At 39.3% G+C, this 26,104-nt stretch overlaps 1 protein-coding gene across 1 annotated transcript in view; it reads right to left on the reverse strand.

Annotated features, from left to right (window-relative positions):
• The window catches only part of calb1 (calbindin 1), a 62,092-nt gene extending 57,226 nt beyond the window's left edge, over positions 1 to 4,866 (reverse strand). The window contains exons 1-4 of the mRNA XM_072256782.1: positions 4,788 to 4,866; positions 4,295 to 4,371; positions 2,719 to 2,793; positions 904 to 984 (exon numbers count right to left, since the gene is read on the reverse strand). Coding sequence (XP_072112883.1) covers positions 904 to 984; positions 2,719 to 2,793; positions 4,295 to 4,371; positions 4,788 to 4,866 — 312 coding nt within the window. The remainder of the gene's footprint in view (positions 1 to 903; positions 985 to 2,718; positions 2,794 to 4,294; positions 4,372 to 4,787) is intronic.
• Positions 4,867 to 26,104: the final 21,238 nt, after the last annotated feature.

Here is a 26,104-nt window from a genome sequence, read left to right on the forward strand (position 1 = left end):
ATGTGACTCATGCCTCAAAATTAAATTTATACCTATTGTAGGCTTTGATTAAATGTAAACGGACAGCATTAAAACTATACATTTCCTGAAAGTCTCAGGTATCCTGTCCTGCTCCAACTCAGTATTGCATGCCAATCTCTCCATTTCGCTGCCCCAAACTAGAGCCTTGTTTACAATACTTGGGATCAAATTTGAATTAAAAATTATAATGGCAAAATTTGTTTTAGTGACTGCATATATTCCAATTTTGGTATTGTTCCTGCATCTTGACATTCCTTTTGATTTTTGTCTGTATAGAATCAGTCAATATTGCTCAGCATGCAAAAATGTTCTATTTTTGCCAATGCTATAATTTGTTTTAAGCAGTTTCATGTAGTAGCAACAACCACCAAATACAAAAATTATGTTTGACAATCACCCTCAGACTTTGTACAGTTATCTATCTTGAGCAAAAATATCTTATTTTGCACCATTAAATTAGTGTAGAAAACTCAATAATAGACGATTAAAAGTGTGGAATACACAAAAATCTTTATACATCCATAATACGAAAACAAAACTGTATAATTTATAGCAAAGATGTCAGTAGCTGTAATTTATTTCACAATTCCAATAAATGTCTAATAGACATATTTCACATGGGCATGTCTTAATTCAAATTTATGGTACATTGTTGCATACTTTATTATAACATCTATAAAAATTCAAGCATCACTCAAAACACTTTTTAGTACAAGTGAGTAACTTGAATATTTCAAAAAATATTTTGAGTATTGTAGACAGTAATAATATCTAAATTTTGGAAAGCAAACAATATTGAACTTCTACTGAGCAAAGATATTCCAAAATATGATTAGAGTGACCATCTGATTTCTGTCAATCACTGGACAAGGACATGGATACCTCAATAAATTCTGTGCTTGATTTTAATTGTTGCCGAAAGAACAAGAAGAAGTTTTCTTCTGTTGGCAGAATCTGAAGAAGCTAGAAAAATAATATACTGGTTAACACTGTTTTCTAACTCATCATTGACATTACTGATTAATGATTTTATCTTATTTTATTTTTTAAAAAAAGACAATCCTATTACAATTTTATTCCCCAATTCCCTGCCATGCTTTTGTGCCTTCCTCTTATCATTACTAAAGGATAAACAATTACTCTAGCTTTCAGCTACCCTGCATCAGTAATCAAGAAAGAAAGGGGAAATTTAAATACATTTTGATTAAGTCGTTGGCTAAAATTGCAAGCTTCAAGAACTCGTCAGCCTGCAGATAGGCTCTCCTTTCCACTTAACGCACTTTTAGCATTCCTGCACAGATTGACTCCTGAGCTTCCTAGATTACTAGGTATGAACCAAACAACACATACAAAATGCTGGAGGAACCCAGCAGTTCAGGTAGCATCTATGGAAAAAAGTACAGTCGACATTTCAGGCTGAGACCTTTCGGCAGGACTGGATGGTTTCAATACATCATAATTATGGTTACACTGAAGAATTTATCTAGTCAGTCATGACTGGCATATACTGAAGAGTTGTTGTATTGTCTTAACACAGCTGATCTAGGAAACACACACTCACGCACTTCCATCGTGATATTATTTAAGTCATCGCTTGACATCCAGTTGTGAATTGTTAAATTTACATCGATTACCACAGAACGAGGATAGTTTGTGATGCAAAAACATGTACCGGTATACTATTATTTAATTCCTATCATTTAAACTCATTTTCATTTTGCACAGAAGAGCTTTGCAAATTCCTCAAGTATTAATAGAAATCATAGTTGAGACATGATAAAGTAAATATGAAAATATTAGTTTGATTATTACATTATGACTGCTGCAGAATAATTGCTTTTGTTTCAACCATTCTCATTATTTTGGGTAAATCCCACTTAGCTTTTGATTTAAACATAAATTGAAATTGGATTTTGAAAATGTTTCTTCTGACACTTAGGTAATTTTCTTAGAATCAATATCAATCTATGAAAAGTGTTTAATTTGATACTCGAATGTGTTTAAAAGACTATGCTAAGTTTACTGGTTATATTTCTTCTTTAGAAGTCTTTTGGCAAAATTGTATTCCCTCCCAAAGGGCACAGATGAGGGATCAGCTATTAAGATCTTTTCCAAAAATATTCTGCATCCAACTACAATTATGTTCAGGTTGGCTCAGCCTTAAAGTGGTATTTATCTCCTACGGACAATGCTTCTGCTGCTGAATTGACTCAAGAATATAATAAATTACAGGCAAAATATAATTTTCTTTCCAAACTAACTTAGTAAACTACCAAGCTACTGATTCATAAATTTCTGATGATCTTTTTTTACTGAATATTTCTGGAGCTTATTGTTCTGCAGACTTCACATTTAATCAACTTTGGCAAAAGGTGAAAGTGAGAATAGAATTTTTAAATCTGAAGTAGCAGATTCATTTAAATGTTTAAAATCAGGATTCGTACAAGAGTGCTCCTGGATGTTTTTATTTCTCCGTGCCATTCTATCACATACCTGTTGACAATTTGCAAGTAAGGAACGTTAATATTAAGCAAATGGTAAATCCCCATCCCCATAAATTGATCCTTTTGTACTAATATTAAAAAGTGCAGGTAATAACAAGCCAAAGTGCCAAATTTCTTCAAAAAATGAAATAAAATCTTTCCTAAGTTAGTTTATATCAAATGTGATAAAGTTAATGCAAATGGAGATTCTTACGTCTGCCAGTTCGATTTTTCCATCAGCACTCTGATCATACTTCTCCACCAAAGCTTTCACTTCATCAGACAATTCCTAGAATTGATCATGTTAGCGCTGTTACTGAACATTCCTACAAGATTCTGGCCTTCAGCACAGCAGAACACACAAGTACACATTTGAGCACAATAAAGAAGTGTGGATGACAACGTTTTCTGGTGCTGCAGATAGTTACATAATGTTGTAAAATGAAATAAGCAAAACATTCTAAAATACAGAAAGCAGAAAATGTTCGAAATCGTAAAACAATCAGCATATTCAGCACTGATTTTATTTCAGTACTTCAACATTCACAGGAATTTGATTTACAATAAGCAATTAAAGTTTTATTTACATGTTACAGCGATTAATGTCTTACTTTACATCATAAAAACTTCAACGAGTTAACTACTTTAAATCCATATTGCTTGTGAATGCCCAATGATATTACATAATTATATGCAGAACTGATTTTCTTAAAAGCTTAATTTGTGAATATTGCTGTACCTCACTCGTCAGAGGAACATTCCCTTTATCATTAATTTGTAATTAACCCGCGAATTTATTGCCCTTCACCGAAGTTAAGACCTATCCCAGATTACCTATTGTATATGATAATCATTTTCAGGGATATAAAACAAATGCTCATAAAGGACAGAAGAGCGAATCACGAATTAGAGATAGTAATCAAAACTAGAGCATTGTAGGAGTATTACATAATGGTCCATAATTGCCACCAGTGAGATTCGTCGTCAGGCAATATCAGTAATAATGCCCGCGTGCCCTTTTACAAGAAGCCCGTAGTCAAGGAAACAGCGGTGTAGCAATCGGCCAACTTTTGACACTACGATATTCACATCTGTGACAAATCTTAGTACTTTATATAGTCGTGTTTCACTGTTATCAACCTGCTGATACATAGAATATCATTGTGAGCTAACATTTCATTAATTTATAAACTTAGTATCGCAAGTTCTTTAATTACGAGGAAAACAAGCCTCCGAAGTAAACTATATTGGATTACATATGATGTACAAGTATTTTACATGTAATCGCCTTTCAAACACCGAGTGAATGAAACTCCCGAATTTCAGCAGAAGCGACTCAATCTACAAGCTGCCTGAGGTGGAGCCAGAGAGAAAGAATACTGTAGCCACTAATTTGTGGATCAACCAGATCCCACTATTTAGCGCCAGGTTAAGGGAGAAAGGCAGCAGATCTTGGGTGAAATCTAGAGTCCCAATGCAATCAATTGTGAAATGTTTACCCCGGTGCTTGGGCGTTTCCGACAGATACATTAGTGAAACCACCGAGGAAGCTTGAGGGAATAATAAACAATTTAATTCACTTTTGTATCTCTTATCGCTTTCAGAAGCGGAACTAGTTTCTACAGGTACTTGGTTTTTGCATCTGTAACCTGTTCAGAAAGTCCTCCCAAGAATGCAAAATCCAGACATTAATGTTTATTACTGATTGAATTCTGTTCTTCGACCATTATAATTCGGTTCTACATGAGTTTATTCCATTAAGTACATTGTTGTTGTTATTTAACACTTACTAAGCCAACTCCTTTTCGAGCTTGTTGGAGTTCTCCAATGAAGTTCTGCAGTTCTCTCCCATCAATATAACCATGACCTAAAATAGTAAGGCACACTTTTATTTATAACAAAGTTTCGTACATGGAGTCATACATTGTCCCCTGTCCCCAGATTAACACCGTTTATCGATCCTAGTGTGATTCCATTCGCTTCTCCCAATACTTCCATTAGCTCTCTCCCAGATCCTACCCTTCACCTACGCTGTCGTGGTAATTTACATTTACCAACCCCAATCAAGTTAGAATTGGATATATTACTCATTTTAATCCAATTTCCTTTTTACAATTTGACTTGTAAAAATAGAGTTATTTCATCGATTTAAAAAAAACTTTTGGTGTTCAAATATTATGCACAACTGGATGGAAGTTCTTGTGAACAGATATAAAAGCATTAATCTTGCACAATACCACACGGTCGAATTCAATATTTTTTTTTGCAAAATGTCAGAATTACCGGCATTATCGTAGTGGTGCCAAATTTCCAAAAACTGCGAGGTCGAGTCTTCAATCCCTTGCAGGTAAAGGTTGTGCATGTCCGCCATGGTCGTTTGGTGCTGCTCCTAGTTACCTGTGTGCTGGAGGTTTGCAGCCGCACGCTACCTTCCACTGTCAATTTCAATCTGAGCCACAATTGCCGGCTCGCGCCCTCTAAATGCAGGTCGTGCACGATTGCCCAGCCCTCCATGCTCACTGCGCACGCGCCACTGTTTCCTCCCAGCTGCTACCATTCGGCTGGCAGGTGAGAGGAAAGGAACCGCTTCCAAGGGGAAAGGTGCCAAACCTTCACAGCATGGACTAGTATGTAGAGGCAAAGGTTTGTAAACATGGAGGGATAAACATGCGCCTCGTTAACTGTACGCAATCAATGCAAAGGAATGTTATTCTTCTTAGGTATTTTTCCAGATTAAAAAAAAGAGCAATGGATATTAGTAACTATTGACTATGTGTGGGAACAGAGGAGGACGCATTTGATTGTTTACTATTGAGTGGGCGGCGCTGCCAACATTAACCACTTACTGCTCAGGAAAGCACGGAGATTAACTATTTACCACGTTCGCTCTGCATGTGGGAAAGGGCAAATCATATTAAATTCAAAGAAATCAGGAATATATTCCGTTTACTATTGGGATTCTGTACTGGAGAGCAAGAGGAAACAGTATCATTACGTTTTGGGAGAGGGAAATAACGCGTTTTATTAAGTATTTATTTCATGCACAAAGAACCTTGCATCTGAACAATTATTCTTCAAATACGCACAGGGGTAACAATTTCTTGCCGTTTTTCGTGTACTATAAAGAAATGATGGATCATTCTTGCACGTGTGTTGATCAGGTGAACGTTCGGAACAGAGTGACAATCTTAATTTCAGTTAATCATCTGCTGGTACTGTGCCCTCTCCCCTAGTCTCTCCCCCCCCCCCCCCGAAAGTAATATTGAGTGGGAATAAAAATAAGGATGGAAACACTTAGCAGGTCCGCCAGCACCAATAGATAGAGAAGATTTAGCGTTCCGGGTTACCAACCTCCTATCAGATCTGAGGAAATAGCAACAAATGTTGCTTTTGGGAACATGAAGAACCGGGAGCACGACATTGAGCTCCTTCAGCCTGTTAAACCATTCATTCAATCTCGCAGCACTGATCGTCGTCTTCTCTTGCTGTTATTCCACGTCTCTGTACTCTGTTGCCAGTCACCGATCTAATGACAGCTGCGTCGGTTATTTTAACTGCCTTTTGACGAACAAGTTCTGGATATCTATTTTCCTTTGTGGAAAACGTGCTTCCTGCTTTCATCTTTGAATGGGCTAGTTGCAGTTTTCACATTGCGCTTCCTTTTTGTGGATTGTCCAACAGAAAACAATTTCGCCACCTCTAACGTTTCAAAGCAATGTAAAGCCTCAATCATACAATTCAACTAAACTTCTAAACCTAAGGGAATATAACATCATTTCATGTAACTGGCCCATATAATTTTAACTCTTTATGTTCCGGTATCACTTCAGGGAACTTGTTTGGATTCTTTGCCGTGCACCCGCAGATTCCTGTGTAGGTATCCTGTACAACTTGGAGCGCACTCTGTCTTTTGAATCCCAACCCTGAGTCGGATATTCAATTCTCCTCTAAAAGTTACCTTTGTAGTGCTGATATGAAGTTATAGTCTATCATCGTTAAGAATATTTTGCATATATCTTTTTTTAATTCACTGTGAATAATCATTCATTGCTTAACAATAAACGCCATCTGCACATAGACAATACGTATGTATCCGTGTTTGAAGCAGGAAAGCTAGTACATGCATACCAAAAATATACTTGCAATTAAAAACATGTTTAGCAGCATTTTTGAGTAAAGTGCTGAGATTAAATCTGATCGTATCAACAATTAAGAATATTTTATATGGGTTAACCCTTTAACCAAAGCTTGAAATGACCCTGTGTCTTTCCTATGTCTAAGCTGAAGATCACTTTTCCACGATGTTAAATTGAACAATCAGGTTCATAATTCCAATCGTTCACTGTATTGAAATAATATTTCCACTGCAGAGCAAATGTTTTAAGTCCTTTATTCATTGCTGTTTCAAATGTTGAAAGAGTGTACCTATAAAATAACCACATATGACGTCCATGAAAATCAACAGATAGATCAAAGGAACTTTGAAACCTATTATAATACTGTTCTCAGTAATGGTCCTCAACTGGTTGCCAATAATCAGAGTTTCTTACCAGGTTCACTGAGCTGTGTAATTTCTTTTTTGCTGTTTTATTTTTAACATCTGAAGTTGAAAATTCTCATAAAACGTGCTTGTTACTAATTCTTTTTCTCCACTTATTTGAAATGTCGTTTCTTGTTCGCCGATGCTTCCCTCAGCGGTATCCTCAACATGCCCATACTTTCTGATCTCTTTGCCTATTACTTCTGTTTCTTTTGCTTTATATTCTGCTTTGCGCATGTTCTCAACCGCTTCTCAATTTCCTACTCTATTGACGAAATCTGCAAAATTGGTCTTTACTTTCTCAGCACTTCAAAACTCAATGGAAACCGTTTTACACAGTTGCCCTATTTGACCCAGAGATTTTGACGCTTTAAACTTTGGTCCTGTTCGCCCATTGTTGGTTTTCCGAACATAGATCCTAGTTAGGTAAAGCCGCTAAGTTATTTGCGATAGGGTTTCTGCGCGTAAAATGAAGCAGCGTTGAACATAAGAAATAGGTTATTCCCGAGTGAAGTCACCCCCCTTCTCTATTTCTTTCAGCAGTGAAAATCAAATAAACAATGTTTATCTTCCGATTTTTTTCAAAATATTGAAATTATTGGTTTTGAAGTTCATCGGCAAAAAGTCAAGAAAGCCATATTTTTGAATAAATTGTCAAACGTACCCTTAAGTAAGTGCTCGTGACCAAAATCCACGTCAACTTTCAATCTGCAGCAACTACATCGAAATATTTCCAACCCAATGTGTTTTAATAGGTGCTGTTTGAAACAAATACAAATCCATGTAAATCGCCACGTCGATCCAGCAGCGATATGTATCCTGAATTAGAAATGTGGGCTATTAGTCTTTGAAACATTATTAAAGTATACGCCCACACATGTAATATAGCTCGTTGTGAGGGCGAGCAAACCCCAACGTAATTTTGAAGGAAAGAAGGACATTCAAGAAAATATTGGAGAAAAATGCCGACAGTATGTGATATGAAATCGTTTTGTAGTGTAGTTGGAGTTGTTACCCCTATTTAATATGAAACTTGTAGGTCCCTCCTCTGGCATTGACATCACTCATATACCGAATATTATTTGGTATGTCGAATATTAAAAATCGGAATATTTTTGTCTCATGCAATTTGGAGCCGTAATCCTGGCTGTAAGGATACCTTTATCACTTGAACATAGGATCAATTTGATTCTAACGGCAATCACTGTCAATAATTCATTGATTATAAACCAAAACGAGCGGAGAAACGATATATGGTCTGGGCGCCCAGATTCCTCACGGGGTGAAGCATTGATCGCAATACATCGCATCGTGGGAAAGGCTGGAGCTCACCTGCAGTGACGAATGTTGCTATGTCTATGGTGCAAACATTTCATTGTGCAACAGTCATGTACGGGATCTGTTCCAATAGGCATGAAATAATGTCAGAGTCACTAGATTTAAATGCTATATATCAAAATAGAGTTTCAAATTCATTAATGTTACGGTGTTGGAGTGTCATTTGCAAAGAAAAGTTGAATAACAGCACTATTTTACATGCTAGGATTATTTTATTATTATTGGTACATTTGCCGGATTCTGTATATTTCAGGGCAAAAATAAAAGCAAGGAGACGGTACCATTGAATGAAACAAGCTTTTCCAAGGGCTGCTGATTAGATACTACAAAATTCTTTAAGAGAATATTAAACGACCCTTCTGGTCTTGGTGACAATGGTAAATTAATATATGAGACTTCAAATTTAACTTTGACTGTAGAAAATGAGGTTTACTCAAGTTAAGAAATAATAGGTAAAAGAAAAAAAAACTGAACAATCGTACCACATTGCAAAGCATAAGATTTTACTAGAAGATCCTAAACTAAGATAAATGAACCTCACCCAAATGCTTTTGTAGAACAGATTTCTGTTAAATATTAAATACCTTCCTAAAATTTAGGTTCAATGACACATAATCTGGATGCATAAATTCTAAAGCGTATTACTGTGTAAAGTAAATGGATTTTAACCTGAGGTTGCCGCTATTAGCAGAAACCACTTTAAGATTTTAGGTGTGATCCAGTACCACAGAAAATTCTGCAGTTTCAAACATTTATTTCCATTAATTCCATTAACTTAATTAAATATACGCGATTATTTTTTCTTAGTGCGATTATAAGAGCATAAAGCAGGAATAGTATGGAAATTAATTAGGGAAGAACTATCATGCTGTATTAAAGACTTGGTCGTTTATCAACGCCTCAATGAATGGGAAACAAGGCCAACGCTACCAATGTACTGCACACATGCGGTCAGAGCAGGAAGTGCACACTATATGCAAGTAATGCATCCCGATCTCAGTTCAATACGTAATGAAGCCTCACCGAGAGAAGATCTTATCAACAACCGATTGTGCCTACCTGTGGTTTGGTGCAAAACTACTTTTCACGTGATCACGCGAGAACTTTTATGAATTAGCAGCTAGAGCAGAAATCTGAAGATATACCCAAGTGAGTTTGCACAGAGATTTATTTCATTTAAACTTACTTACCAATTTGCAGCTATACAATGCACACTTGTGGTTCTTATAATTATGAACAATAGAAGACTTTAATGATATAAAACATCGAATTAAGCTCTACATTTTTGAAATAGTTGAGAAACAATAAAGGTCTAGGTGCCAAAAAGTAACATGGGGAAAAACACTCTCAGCAGAAGATTATTTCTAACTTGGGTTCTCAGAGATCTTTGGAGGAGAATGCTTCGGTAAGAATGCCCATGTCCATGCATGAGGCAGAACTGCCAATTCAGAACAAGGAAGGACCATAATTGTAGTGATCACTATGGGTTGATTTTATGGTTGAATCTCTTCCAGTGCTGAGATAGAAAGCTGTATTTGTAACATCCTGTCACTTGTCATCAATTGTTTAAAATGGCATGTACCAGCATTTGGCTCAACTGTCAGCATCCTGGAACCAATGAAAATTCCCGTTTTTGAAGGAGGCCAATTGCATATGAACTGTTAAGTGTTAAAAGTTCAAGTTAAATTTATTATCAAGGTACATATATGTCACATTTACAACCTTGAACTTTTTTTTGTGGGCATACTTAATGAATCCAATGTCCATTGATTCCATTGTGGTTTTTAACAACTGGGCATACACGCAGTGTGCAAAAGACAACAAACTGCAGGTACAAAAAGAACAAAGAACCAATACTACTACTAATAATAAAATAAACAATAATATTGAGAACATGAGATGATGAGTCCTTGAAAGTGAGTCTATAACTTGTGGGAATATATCAGTGATGGGGCAAGTGAAGTTGAGTGAATTTATCCCCTTTTGTTCAAGAGCCTGTTGGTTGAGGGGTAAATGCAAGTTTAGCAGGGGGCTAAGCACGCAGCCTTATGGAGCACATATGTGGATGGAGATTGTGGAGGAAATTTTGTTGCCAATCTAAACTGACTGAAGTCTGCAAGTGAGGAAATCAAGGATCCAATTGCACAAGGACGTATTGAGGCCAATGTCTTGAAACTTATTGATTAGTTGTGAGGGGATAATGGTATTGAATACCAAGCTGTATTCAATAAAGAGCATCCTGATGTTTGCTTCTTAGCTGTCCAGGTGTTCCTGACTTGAGTGAAGAAACAATGAGTATCATAGTAGGCATTCAGGGCAGACCCAAATGCAAGACACAGACACTGAAGTACTGAGAACTGGACTGAACTAGAGTTAGGGATGGGAACACAGACTTGGGCTAGGAAAACAGAACCAGGACAAGGAACTGGGAACTAGGAGTCTGGGTTTGGACTCCAAGCCAGAGACTGGACAAGGACCCAGAACCTGGGTCTTGACTTGGGCTCAGACCCCAGACCTAGGCTAGGACATGATGTGGCTATGTTCTTTGAGGCCTGAGTTACAGGACCCGGCAAGGCTCGGGTCCTTCGAGGCCTGGCTACAGGACTAGGCAAGGCTTAGGTTCTTTGAGGCTTGGGTTCTTCGAGGTCTGGCTACAGGACCCAGCGAGGCTTGGGTCCTCAAGGCCTGGCTACAGGACTAGGCAAGGCTTAGGTTCTTCGAGGCCTGGCTACAGGACTGGATGAGGCTTGGATTCTTCGAAGCTTTCCTGGGCACGACGAGGAATTCCTTCTTAGAGTGCAGGGCCAGGCCCCTTTCTTGGACACCTGGCCAGGATGCATACTAGGTTGCGGGACCAGAATGACTGCCAAGGTAAACTGCAGAGGAAACTGTCAGGGATTCAGATGGAGAGGGAAAGGAAACAGACCAGCCTCAGGGTAACAGCAAAGACATCCTGACTTACCCCATGGAGGCAAGAATAGGAAGGGAGCTCAATCCAGGGTAGCTCTGAGTCTTGGGGTGGCTAGCAACCTTGGCTGGCTACAGAAACAGCCGAATCCATATCCAGCTCAGAGTGGCAGATGGCCACTCAGCTGGCCCAGAAACAGCCAAATCCATACCACAATGACTGCTCCAACTAGAGACAACAAGGCTCCATGAAGCTGTGGTCCTCCAACCAGGCTTAGAGATCACAAATGGCTGCTCTAGCCTTCCACCAGCAGGGTGCTCCAAGAGGATACTGACAAGACAAACCAGCAACCACACTCAATCCCAGGGCCACTTATATTCCCAGCCCCAAGACGAGCATCAGGTGCCTATGATTAAGCCCAAATGAAACAAGGGAGAGCCGGAAGACCCAGAGTCCAGAGTACACGGACCGGACCGTGAACCGGAATATGGACTTCACGGACCGGACCATGCTAGAGTTGGCTTCTACTGTGGGCCTGTTGTGCCAGTAGGCAAATTAGAGCCGATCCAAGTCGCTTCCACGCAGGATTTGATATGTTTCAACACTAACCTCTCAAAACATTTCATCACTGTGGATGTAAGTGCTACTGGAGGAAGTCATTAAGGCATGTTACCACGTTCTTTTTAGGTACTGGTATAATTGAAGCCTACTTGAAGCAGGTGGGCACCTCAGACTGCCGAAGTGAGAGATTAAAAATCTCATGGACACTCCAGTCAGTTGATCAGAACAGGTTTTTAGTATTTGGCCAGGTACCCATCTAGGCCAGATGTTTTTCGTGGGTTCACCTTCCTGAAGGACGGTGAAGGAACTTAGGGTCATAGAGTCATAGAAAACTACAGCACAGAAGCAAGTCCTTCAGCCCATCCAGTCTGTGTAAAAACATTTAAACTGCCAAGTCCATTGACTTGCCTTGAACCATAGCCCTCCATACCTCATCCATCTATGTACCTATCCAAACGTCTTCTAAATGTTGAAGTTGAGCTCGCATGCACCACTTACACTGGAATTTCATTCAAAACTCTCACCACCCTCTTAGTGAAGAAGTTTCCCTTCATGTTCCCCTTAAACATTTGACCTTTCACCCTTAACTCATGACCTCTAGTTGTAGTCTCACCCAACCACAGTGGAAAATGCCTGTTTTCATTTGTCCCTATGCATACCCCTCATAATTTTGTGAACCACTATCAAATCTCCACTCAATCTTTTACATTCTAGGGAAGAAATTTCAAACCTGTTCAATCTTTCTTTATAACTCAGAGCCTCCAGTACTGGCAACATCCTTGTGAATTTTCTTTCTACTCTTTCAATCTTATTTACATCTTTCCTGTAGGCTGGTGACCAAAACTGCACACAATACTCTCAATAAGGCTTCACCAATGTCTTATACAACCTCAACATAGTATTTCATCTCCTTTTCTCAATACTTTGATCTATGAAGGCTAATATGGCAAAAGCTTTCTTAACAACCCTATCTAGCTGTGACACAACTTTCAATGAGTTATTGACCAGTATTCCCAGATCCCTTTGTTCAACTGTATTCCTCATTGTCCTTCTGCTCACGGTGTAATACCTACTTTGGTTGTTCCTCCTGAAATGCAACACCACACACTTGTCTGCATTAAATTCCATCTGCTATTTTAACCCATTTTCCAGCTGATGTAGATCCCATTATAAGCTTTGATTGTCTTCCTCACTCTCCAGTACACACCCAATCTTTATTGATCCCAAAGGAAATTACAGTGTCACCGTAGCAATACAAGTGCACAGATATAAATATTAGAAGAGAAGTAGAAAGAACAAAAAAACAAGTTACCAAAACCAGTTTAACAGGAGTGGCCATCACTTCCCTGGCTATAGGTTGACTCCCTATAGAGCCTAATGGCCGAGGGTAAGAATGACCTCATATAGCACTCTTTGGAGCAGCACGATTGTCTTAGTCGATTACTAAATGTGCTCCTCTGTTCAGCCAAGGTGGCATGCAGAGAGTGAGAAATATCGTCCAGAATTGCCAGGATTCTCTATAGAGTCTCTTGTTCTACCACAGCCTGTAGTGTGTCCAGTTTGACTCCTATAACAGAGACAACTTTTCTAATCAGTTTATTGAGCCAGTTGGCATCACCTGTATTGATGCTACTGCCCCAGCACAGAACCACATAGAAGATGGTATTGGCAACAACAGACTTGTTGAACATGTGAAGGAGAGGCCTGCATACTCCAAAGGACCTCCTCAGGAAGCAGAGGTGACTCTGGCTCTTCTTGTACACAGCCTCTGTGTTGGTGCTCCACTCAAGTCTGTCAACCATGTGCACCCCCAGGTACTTGTAGGTCATCACCTCATCCATGTCCTCGCCATCAACGGTAACAGGGAGCACTGCAGGCTTAGTCTTCCTAAAGTCCATCACCATCTCCTTTGTCTTACTGATGTTGAGGTGAAGATGATTTGGCTTGCACCACTTGACAAAGTCCTTCACCAGAGCCCTGTATTCATCCTCCCTCCTACCTTTAGACACACAACTATTGCTGAGACATCAGAGAGTTTCTGCAGATGACATGACTCACTGTTGGATCTTAAGTCCGAGGTACGCAGGACAAACAGTAGGGGAGCCAATAGAGCCCCGGTAGGGCCCCAGTACTGCTTATAGTCATGTCTAGCGCACAGCTCTGGAGCCATAAATACTGTGGTCTACCGGTCAGGTAGTTCATTATCCAGGATACAATGGAAGTGCCAATCTGCATTGAACAGAGATTTTCCCCCAGCAACGAGGGTTGTACAGTATTGAAGGCACTTGAGAAATCAAAAAACATGATCTTTACAGAGCTGCCCCACTTATCCAAATGGGAGTAGGCTCTGTTCAGCAGGTAGGTGACAGCATCATTGACTCCAGTGTGCTCCTGGTAGGCAAACTGCAGGGGTTCGAGGGCTGATCTGACCAGGGGTCAAAGGTGAGCCAGGACCAGCCCCTCTAGGGTCTTCACGACTCTCTTGGAGTCATCCACAAATTTGCTGAACTAGTTAAACAAATTATCATCTAGATTGTTTATATACTGTAGATGACAAACAACAATGGACCCAACACCAATCAGGGTGGCACTCCAATATTCACAGACCTCGAGTCAGAGAGGCATCCACTAAAACTCTGTGGCTTCTCCCGCAAAGCCAATGTCTAATCCAATTTGCTACTTCATCTCAATGCCAAGCGACTGAACTTTCCCCATGCAGGACATTGTTAAATGCCTTGCTGAAGTCCATGTAAACAATAGCCACTGTATTGCCTTCATCACCTTTCCTGGTAACATCCTCGAAAAACTCTGTGAGATTTGTTAGACACGACCTACCATGCACAATGCCATGCTGACTATCTGTAATCAATCCCTGTCTATCCAAATACTCATATTTACGGTCTCTTAGAATACCTTCCAATAACTTTCCCACTACTGATCTCAGACTCACTGGCCTATAATTTCCTGGTTTATTCTTGGAGCCTTTCTTAAACAGCAGAACAACATTAGCAATCCTCCAATCCTCCGGTAAACTACCTGTTGCTAAGGATGATTTAAATATCGCTGCAAGGGCCACTGCAATTTCTGCACTTGCCTCCCACAAGGTCCAAGGGAACACCTTATTAGGCCCTGCGGATTTGCCCATCCTGATGTGCCTCACCTTAACTTGCTGTTTATCACCCCCTTAGCTTCCTGAATGATCCTGAGTTCATCCAGCTCTTACTCCTTAATGTGTAGTGCTAGAGGCTGCAGGTGTAGTCGTCAGGGACACTGGAGATCTCCCTGCCTACCCATGTCCTGCAAGATGAGCATTCGAGTATCTTGCATGGTATCCCTACTGTTATAACTATATAAGGAAGGAAATAGTAAATAAACTATAGCTTTTTGCCTCCTCTTACTCAAGCCACTTCTTACTGAAGCCTCAAAGAGTTCAAGCTTCAAAATCCCCACTCTATCACTGTCCACTCCAACAATAGCTACTTCAACAAAGGCCGCTTCACTTGCCCTTGCCTTATTTTAATTTGCATGTGCTAATGAATCCCCATCCCTGATTGGCCACTGTTCTAATGCTGAAACTCCTGTAAAGAACTGCTTTTCAATACCCACTCACCAACCTGAGTGAGTCACTTCTTCTCTTGCCCCGATCTCTACTTTGCCACTGTTCAAAATTACATTATTCATGTTTGAATTGTATTATTGTTGCGTGGACAAGTTTGAAAAATTGGTATGATGGTTGAAGTTCAAAGTTCAAAGTAAATTTATTATTGAAGTTAATAAATGTCATCATACAATCCTGAGATTCATTTTCTTGCAGACATGCTCAATAAATTCAATAACCATAGTAGAATCAATGAAAGACTGCACCAACTAGGTATGAAACCAGTGTGCAAAAGGCAACAAATTGTGCAAATAGAAAAAGAAAGAAGAAATAATAATGATAATAATAAATAAATAAGCAATAAGTATCGAAAACAAGGGATGGGGGCAAGTGAAGCTGAGTGAAGTTATCCTCTTTGGTTCAAGTGCCTCAATGTTCCTGAACCTGGAGTTGTGAGTCCTCAGGCTCCTGTAACTTCTTCCTGATGGTAGCAGCGAGAACACAGCATGACCTGGGGTGGTGGGGGCCCTGATGATAGATGCTGCTTTCTTGTGAGAACACTGTGCATAGATGTGCTCAATGGTGTGGAAGGCTTTACCTGTGAAGGACTAGGCCGTATCCACTACTTTTTGTAGGATTTTCCATTTAAGGGCATTGGTGTTTCCATGTCAGACTGTGATGCAGCCAGTCAGTATACTCTTCACCACGCATCTATAGAAGTTTGTCAAAGTTTTAGATGTCATGCCACATCCTCGCAAGCTCCTAAGGAAGTAGATGCGCTGCTATGCTTTCTTCATAACAGCACTTATGTGCTGGGCCCAGGCCAGGTCTTCTGAAATGATAACACCAAAGGAATTTAAAGTTGTTGACCCACTCCAACTCTGATCCTCCAATGAGTACTGGCTCATGGAGCAACACACACAGAATGCTGCAGGAACTCAGCAGGCCAGGCGACTTCTATGGAAAAGGATACAGTCGACATTTTGGGCTGAAACTTTTCGGCAAGACTGCAGAAAAATGTCCTGCCGAATGGTCTTGGCCTGAAGTATTGACTATACTCTTTTCCATAGATGCTGCCTGGCCTGCTGAGTTACTCCAGCATTTTGTGTGTGTTGCTAGGACTTCCAGCAACATTTCTGCAAACTTTCTGCAGATTTTCTTTTGTTTGTGATTGGCTCATGGATCTCTGCTTTCCTCCTCCTGAAGTCAATAGTCAGCAATGTTAGGTGTCTGAGGATGCAGGAGAGCATGAAAGTTAGACAGATACTGTACATGTCCTGATTGATACTGTATATTGTTGGTGGGTGAATGGGAGAGGGGGGTGGTTGCACTGGGCTTGGTTGAGTAATTTCTGAAATGGGTGGTGACAGGATATGACAAATGAAGATGCATTCACTGACCTTGAAAATGTAGATTAACGTTTTTCTGAATTTGCATTTCAGCCCGCAAGCCTCATCTCGGGAATTGACTCCATCAAGTCTCACATCTCACTGCTTTTTCAGTGTACCATGGTATCTCAGTTCCTGCAAGTGTGAGATATCTCTTATAATTTAAACTTCACCTATCTGGACACACAATTTCTTTGGAGTCCATTTCTGCATTGTGCCAAAATTCCATGTTTTTTTTTAAATCACAGGAAGCTCCAAAGTTACTGCAGGCAAAATGCATCTCCAGTTTAAAAATTATGACTTGGTTTTAAGTCTTCTAACTATCTGGAATTGGTGCCTGTCACACACAAAATTGACTCTCCCACCAAGACAGTAGTCAATGAATAATTCACTCAGCAACCTGAGAAATGAACTGACAGCAGGAAAAGGACAGCTAGCTTCCTGCATCAAACCAATGGAGACAGTCTCTGATGGACAGCCATCCATTTCATGAATTTTTACAAGATACCCATTTCAGTCTCTATTTGACTGAATTATAATAAAAATGAAATACCATTTCATCTCCATATAATCATATAACAATTACAGCTTGGAAACAGGCCATCTTGGCCCTTCTAGTCCGTGCCGAACTCTTACTCTCACCTAGTCCCACCGACCTACACTCAGACCATAACCCTCTGTTCCTTTCCTGTCCATATAGCTATCCAATTTAACTTTAAATGACAACATCGAACCTGCTTCAACCACTTCTGCTGGAAGCTTGTTCCACACAGCTACCACTCTCTGGTTAAAGAAGTTCCCCCTCATGTTACCCCTAAACTTTTGCCCTTTAGCTCTCAACTCATGTCCTCTTGTTTAAATCTCCCCTACTCTCAATGGTAAAAACCTATCCACGTCAACTCTATCTATCCCCCTCATAATTTTAAATACCTCAATCAAGTCCTCCCTCAACCTTCCACACTCCAAAGAATAAAGACCCAACTTGTTCAACCTTTCTCTGTAACTTAGGTGCTGAAATCCAGGTTACATTCTAGTAAATCTTCTCTGTACTCTCTCACTTTTGTTGACATCTTTCCTATAATTCGATGACCAGAACTGTACACAATACTCCAAATTTGGCCTTACCAATGCCTTGTACAATTTCAACATTACATCCCAACTCCTATACTCAATGCTCTGATTTATAAAGGCCAGCACACCAAAAGCTTTCTTCACCACCCTATCCACATGAGATTCCACCTTCAGGGAACTATGCACCATTATTCCTAGATCCCTCTGTTCTACTGCATTCTTCAATGCCCCACCATTTACCACATATGTCCTATCTTGATTAGTCCTACCAAAATATAGCACCTCACATTTATCAGCATTAAACTCCATCTGCCATCTTTCAGCCCACTCTTCCAACTGGCCTAAATCTCTCTGCAAGCTTTGAAAACTTACTTCATTATCCACAACTCCACCTACCTTAGTATCATCTGCACACTTACTAATCCAATTCACCACCCCATCATCCAGATCATTAATATATATGACAAACAACATTGGACGCAGTACAGATCCCTGAGGCACACCACTAGTCATTGGCCTCCAATCTGACAAACAGTTACCCACCACTACTCTCTGGTGTCTCCCATCCAGCCACTGATGAATCCATTCTACTACTTCAATATTAATACCTAACGATTGAACCTTCCTAACCAACCTTCCGTGTGGAACCTTGTCAAAAGCCTTACTGAAGTCCATATAGACAACATCCACCGCTTTACCCTCGTCAACTTTCCTAATAACCTCTTCAAAAAATTCAATAAGATTTGTCAAACATGACTTTCCACGCACAAATCCATGTTGACTATTCCTAATCAACCCCTGTCTATCCAGATAATTATATAGAGCATCTCTAAGAATACTTTCCATCAATTTACCCACCACTGGAGTCAAACTCACAGGCTGATAATTGCTAGGTTTACTCTTAGAACCCTTTTTAAACAATGGAACAACATGAGCAACATTCTACTACCTTCTTTGCTATCTTTTCTCTCATTGTTAATTCTGATGAAAGGTCCCAGGTCTCATATGATTTACTTTCCTCAGATACTAACTGATCTGCTGAGTTTTTCTGTTTATTTATTACAATAAAATGTGTTGGATTTGAGCCTCTCTGCTTGCAAACAAAGCATGTTGTACAGCTATCCCAAACTACTGATTTGTTACATTTCTTTTCTCTAAGGTATCATATTTTGTCATAAAATAGATTATTTCATATTAACATTTAGTCTTGGTTATCTTATGGAAATTATTCTGGTTTACAAGCATGTGTACCTTATTATTGAATGATAATAGACATTTGGCATAAGAGTTTTGAACATGAAAAGTCACAACTAAGCATTTTTTCTTCATATTCAGTACTTGTGTGTATTAGAATTGTAAATGTGGTTCTCAGTGGCTTCATGTCATTTGGTACATATTTACATATTGAGACCCAATACTTGTGGTTGAGCTGCAGTGAAGGATAAATATTGTTGAGATTAAGAATTCAAGTCACTGTATGAGAATTCTCATCTGTTTGATGATTACAATAATTTATTTCTGTAAAAATATGATTATAATGAATTGGAGCATTTACAACATGGGGGAAATATTGTCTACTTTCTGTTTAGAGCCATTATCATTTTTTTCCAACTTGCCACTTTCTATATTTGTCCAAATATGTGCCTTATACCCAAGTATACAAGCACATCACTTCTGCTCCCAGGTGGTGGTTCCTTTTTCTTTATCTCTCACTCATTTGCTGCCAGAGTGAGTACTAGTTATCACGTAAATCTTGTGGCACAGAGCTACAAACATTGGAAAGCATGTTGAGACTGTTGAAAATCATTTCACTGAGAACTCCTTTAACTAATGGAGAAATAGGAAAAATGATTTTCATTCCATAAGAATGGATTGAAAACCAGATTAGAGATTGAAAAGTACAAATGTAAATCAGAGAGACAGCTAATCTCATGTTACTTTTGATATGCTTGATGTACCATGTCAGACAGCAAAGAAGTCTTCAAAGATCCATTACATCCTCTGCCTGTTTATCTATGTATTTTCTCTCAACATTTTTTGGCAATGTATACATATGACACCCAAATTAGATTTTCCATAGCCCATTCCTTGTCAGACCATAAGACATAGGAGCAGAATTAGGCCATTTGGCCCATCGAGTCTGCTCCGCCATTTCATCATGGCTGATCCATTTTACCTTTCATACCAGCCCAGGATCATTCTCGTGATCCTCCCCTGGATTCTCTCTGATACCAGCACATCCTTTCTAAGATGAAGAGCCCAAAACTGCTCACAATGCGCCATGTGGTCTGCTCAATGCTTTATAAAGCCTCAGCATTACATCCTTGTTTTTATATTCTGGTCCACTCAAAATGATTGCTAACATTCCATTTGCGTTCTTGCTACCGAGTCAACCTGCATATTACTTGTTCGGGAATCCTGCACAAGGACTCCCAAGTCCCATTGCACCTCTGATTTCTGAATTTGCTATACATTTATAAAATAGTCTACCCCTTTATTCCTTCTACCAAAATGCATGACCATTTTGCAATTTCCTACACTGCATTCCAACTGCAAATTCTTTGCCCATTCTCCTGATCTTCCTAAGTTCAGAACCATTCTGGAATCTAGTGATTCTGGAAAGATCACTAATAATTCCCCTAAAACCTCTTCAGCTACATCTTTCAGAACCCTGGGGTATAGTCCATTTGGTCCAGGTGATTTATCTACCTTCAGACCTTTCATCTTCCCAAATACCTTCTCTTTAGTGACAGCAACTACACTCACTTCTGCCCCCTCTCATACCAGCTTGGTGCCAGCCAGATGGTTATGAGAACACATGATGTTGGATGATATGCTTTGAAGTCTTTGTAGACCTGGTGTACACATCAGTTTTTTGACAGTAAATGTTTGGGCCAGTTGGTATTTGCTTCACTCTGCTTGTATTTTTGTTTCCTTCTCTCATTTGTGAGTGAACACTGGATATTCAGATATAATAATGGTAAATAATGTCTGTAGTTTTGCACTCCATAAATATTCACGTGAGTTATTGTTTTCAGTGATGAACTTGGTCAAGTCTAATTATAGGACTAGACTTACTGATGAGACTGGTGCTGCATGCATAGCTCTCAAAACAACCAAATACAAGCCGGATATATAAAATATTTGTCATCAGTAATGCAGTAACAGAAGTCTCACTGGGAGTAAAGTGCATTTATTTTTCTTTCCTTGATATCAAAACATAATTTCACATTCACATTTCTTATTTTTTTCATTTTATTTAGAGAAACAGTGCAGTAAGAGGCCTTTCCAGACCAACAGACCCAAAGCTGTCCAATTACACCAATGTGACCAAATAACTTACCAGCCCATATGCCTTTGGAATGTGGGGACAAACCTGCACATCCAGAAAAAACCCATGTAGATTTTTAAAAAGAATAATATTAATACATTTTGACGAGGCTTTTTAAAATGCTTCATTTACTTCAATCTGTCTCTCTTATACACTTATTCACAGTAAAACAATAAATACATGTAAATAAATACAGGGCTCACCTTTTTTCCCATGAAAAGTCCACATTTCTTGTTACTAATTCATTAATCAATGATGATCTCTGATGGCATGCGAGAGAATTTTTAAAGATTATCGACCATCTGGGCAAATTTTTTTCTCTACCCCTGTTCTAGAAATAAGCAAATTAGAAAAAAATCCAACAAGTTGAAGATAGGTTAATTATTTTCCTAAAATAACCTTAATAAACTACTAAATAAACTTAAAACTTTCCATTTGCCACTTCTTTCTAACTTTTTAAACAATCCCTTTTGAGACTGCAATCCATTATCTCTCTATTCCTGACACATTAAAGGGTTAATTATTTTTAGATCTTTATCTTGATTAAAATGTGTCACCGCTGAAAATTCCCCTTCATTTTCTTTTTATAGATGCTAATGGAAAGAGTCTGTTTAAGGATAACTTTTGTTGTGGTGGAACAAACAATGTGGGAAATACTTTATAGGTTGAGCAGCATCCATGGGGAGACAAATAGAATCAATATAATCAGGTTAGTGAACATTCACTGAATTTTTCCTCATTGTGATGGAAATTTATAAGCATGAACCATGTAAACTACTTCTGTTTTATAGAATCATTCTATGTGACCTGTTGAGTATATCCTACATCGAACAATTATTTCACATCTGCATTAGTTGTAGTAGTTTGTTTTTTGATGTTCTCATTATTCAAAACTATATCAGTAAATATCCAGGAAGTTACTTAGAGTGACTACTGAATTCCTCTAGTGCTTTCATGTGTTGATCTAGATTCCAGCAATTGAAGTCTCTTTAGTATCCAAGGTAGTTGAAATATTTGTGCACAGATTGGGCTTGGTAAGGCATCTCAAATGGTGAAGTATCTAGTTTGCCCTGAGAAAAACCTCATAATTTTGATAATGTAAAGCCCTTGCCGTTCTTTGCATCTGATTGTTTTTTCCCCTTTGTGTTGTAAGTCACATTCCACATGAGTAGCCCTACAGAACAACACAATGTGGCAGCTCAGGTTCTTCCCTTAACGAAGATGTGAAATTTAAGGCCAGTTAGAATTATCTCACCCCATAAGGATTCATGTTGAATTGGAAAACACTGTTTGGTTCTCCGTGATGTAAAATTTGTAGCCAAAATTGGACAGAGTGCAACAACTGCAGTACTTTCTTTTTTTTCCAAGGGAATGGATCACAGAATTTTAGAGCACCTGAGAAAGATGGGAAGGTGCGACCAGAACAGAAAGTGACTGCACTGACACAGGATGAAGGGAAGTTGAATGGAGATTGCTGTTTGGAAGAGTGTAAGAAAGATAATCAGGATTTATGCAAAAAATGTATCCCGAACAAACAAAGGCACGGTTCAGGGCAGGCTGAATGAACAAAGGAGGACATTGTCAACAGGCAATGTTGCAGTGAAGAGGGTCAAGAGAAGAAGAATAAGCACTTGACAATAAGGAGAAAACATATGGTAAACATTTATGGGATTACCAACTTTATAACTTTGCTCTGCTTTACTACCTTAATTCACATCAAGAGAATCATAACATAAATTAAAGAGAAAGAAAGAAACATGAAAATAAAGAGAAAGCAGCAGATATGGCAGAGAAATAACATAACACAATAATGCAGGAAGGAACAATGAGAAACAATACAGATTGGCATGACAGGTAAATTTAAAAACATTGTACTAGAGTCTGTCAGTTTCAAAATGAAAGAACAAAATATACTACATCTGGCAGAAAACTGTCATTTTACTTTTCTAAATTAAAAGCTGAACTGTACTTCAATGGACCAAGATAGCAGAGACATGGGAGAGAAAATCATAAAGATGCTATGAAATGATTTATAATCTGCTTAAGGGATTACTGATGACTGGGATGATTTGCGGATTAGGGAGTGATTTAGGTATCAGCAGAATTATAAAAACAAAGGGCTAAAGTGGCAAGGAACACACTCAAAGAAAAAGTGGAGAAAATGAATGAGAGTCTGAAATTTAAAGAGAAAATGCTTTCACGGTGGGATTCACATATTCTCCAAGAATACTGCAGACAAGAAATATGGGTTACAAAAGTCCATTACCTACATATTTCTCCCTCTGGTTCCTCTCATGACCTCCTTTGCTTTATTCCATTATTGTTTATTGATTATAGATCTCCCTTCAATACTAAAACTCCATGCAAGCTCATCACCAAGCTCCAAACCCTGGTGGTCCATGCACCCCAGTGCAACTGGATCCACGATTCTGTGGCCAACAGACCACAATCAGTGAGGATTGGTAACAACACATCCACCACAATTATTCTAAACAGTGATGCTCCACAAGGTTGCATTCTCAGCCCCTTCTCTACTCTCTGTACACTCATGACTGCATAGGAGATAGTGAACTTAGTGTCATGGTATTATGGCAACAACATTTCCCTCAATATTAACCATAAGATTGTAGCCCCTCTGGCCAGCCTCAGGGTCACTCGGCTCACTGTCGTCCAGGGAAACAGCTTCCGACCCCGCTATACTGGGTAATAGTTTGTGTGGATGCTGTGTGATGAAACTGGGTAATACTCATCACACAGCATCCACACAAACTATTACCCAGTTTGGCAGGGCCGAAAGCTGTCACCTAGGGAAACAGCTCTCAGCCCCGCCAAACTGGGTAATAGTTTGTATTGGTTCATAACATCTTCTTATCACAGTCTAACCCAAAACAAACTGCTAGCGCAAGAACTTTCTCAGCGTTTAACATAACAAAGAAGCATTCCCAAGTATAACATAACAAAGAAGCCATTTTAATTAGCCTACGCAGTAACATAAAAGACGAAACCCCCTTACACTCTCCCCCACCAAACAAAGTCATGTCCTCATGACTGCTAAATAACTCGCCAACCAGTCTTGTAGACACACAACACACACATACACAGATACACACAGTGACAGTGCTCCCCAATCAGTGGACCTTACGCCTGTAAGATACAGGTGCAGAATTAGGGCATTGGGTGCATCGAGTCTGCTCTGCTATTTTGTCATGGCTGATCCAGTTTTCCTGTCTGGCCGAATTTCCTGCCTTTGCCCCCATAGCCCTTCATGCCCAGACCAATCAAGAATCTATCAATCTCTGCCTCAAATACACACAAAGATTTGGCCCCCACAGCTGCCTGTGGCAAAGAATTCCGCAGATTCACCTCTCTTTAGCTAAATAAATTCCTCCTCATCTCCATTCTTAAAGGATGCCCCTCTATTCTGAGGCTGTGTCCTCTGGTCTTAGACTCACCCACTATAAGAAACATCCTCTCCACATCCACTGTATGACAAAACAAAACAGCTGGTGATTGACTTCAGGAAGGGGGCTGTGCATATGCTCATGTCTACATCAATGGTGTTGAGATTGAGAATGTTGAGAGCTTCATGGAGTGAATATCACCAACAGCCTGTCTTAGTCCATAACATTGATGTCACAGCCAAAGCAGCTCACCAACACCTCAAGTTCCTCAGGAAGCTAAATAAATGTGGCATGTCCTCAGCGACTCTTACCTATATTTATCAAAGCACCATAAAAAGTATTCTATCTGGACTTGACATTGCAACTTCCCTACATGTGATGGCAAATAAATACAGTGAGTTGTGAACACAGCTCAGCACATCCTCTTTGCCATAATAAGACAGCTAGCATTATCAAAAATTCCACCTACCTGGAAATTCTCTCTTCTCCCCTCTCCCATCAATAGAAGATACAAAAGCATGAAAGCACTTATCATCAGGCTTGAGGCTAGCTTCTTTCATGCTGTTATCAGACCCATGAATGGAACTCTTATACAACAAGACAGATTCTTGACCTCACGATCTACCTCATTATGTTCTTGTATTTTATTGTTTACCTGGACTGCACTTACTCTGTAGCTTTTACACTTCATTTGGCATTGTTATTGGTTTACTTCGTTCTATCTCGATGCACTGTGTAATGATTGTTCTGTATGAATCATAGAGAAGACAAGTTTTTCACTGCTCTTGGTACATGTGATAGTAATAAACCAATTCCATTCAGATTTCATCTTCTTCTACCATTTTTTACTTCCACCTCTCATATCCCAGCTTCTTGTTTCATTCCAAGTTTCCACTTCCCCAACCTGCCCATTATCTCCCTCATCTGCATCTATCTCTCACCGTCAACTTGAGCTCCACCCACTCCCCCACCTCACCTTTTTATACTGGCTATCTCCCCTCCTTCTCTTCAGTCCTGATGAAGGGTTTTAGTGTGAAATATCAACTAGCTACTTCTCTCCATAGATGCTGCCTAACCCACTGATTTCCTCCAGAATTGTGTGTGTTACTCCAGAGTTCCAGCTTCTGCAGATTTTCTTGTATCCTCTAATTTTATAAATGCAAATCTATGCCAAACAAAATACAATTCAAAAGTCCAATGAAAATAACTGATAATCAAATTTAATGTAGAGTTGCTGTATCATTTCACTTTGGTCTTTTACTAAGATTGTACAGCTATCAAATGAAACCATCAACCAGTTAAATACATAAACACAGGACATGCCCTCAACTGCATGTCCTCCATTTTCCTGACATCTGGATTCACCCCTTCCCTTCCCGCTGCCTCAACAGGGCATCTATCACCCCAAAAACCCCCACATCCAGCACATTATTCTCTGTAACTTCTACCATATTTCACGGGATC

Source organism: Mobula birostris, chromosome 1 (genome assembly GCF_030028105.1).
Source record: "Mobula birostris isolate sMobBir1 chromosome 1, sMobBir1.hap1, whole genome shotgun sequence".
NCBI classification, from domain to species: Eukaryota; Metazoa; Chordata; class Chondrichthyes; order Myliobatiformes; family Myliobatidae; genus Mobula; species Mobula birostris.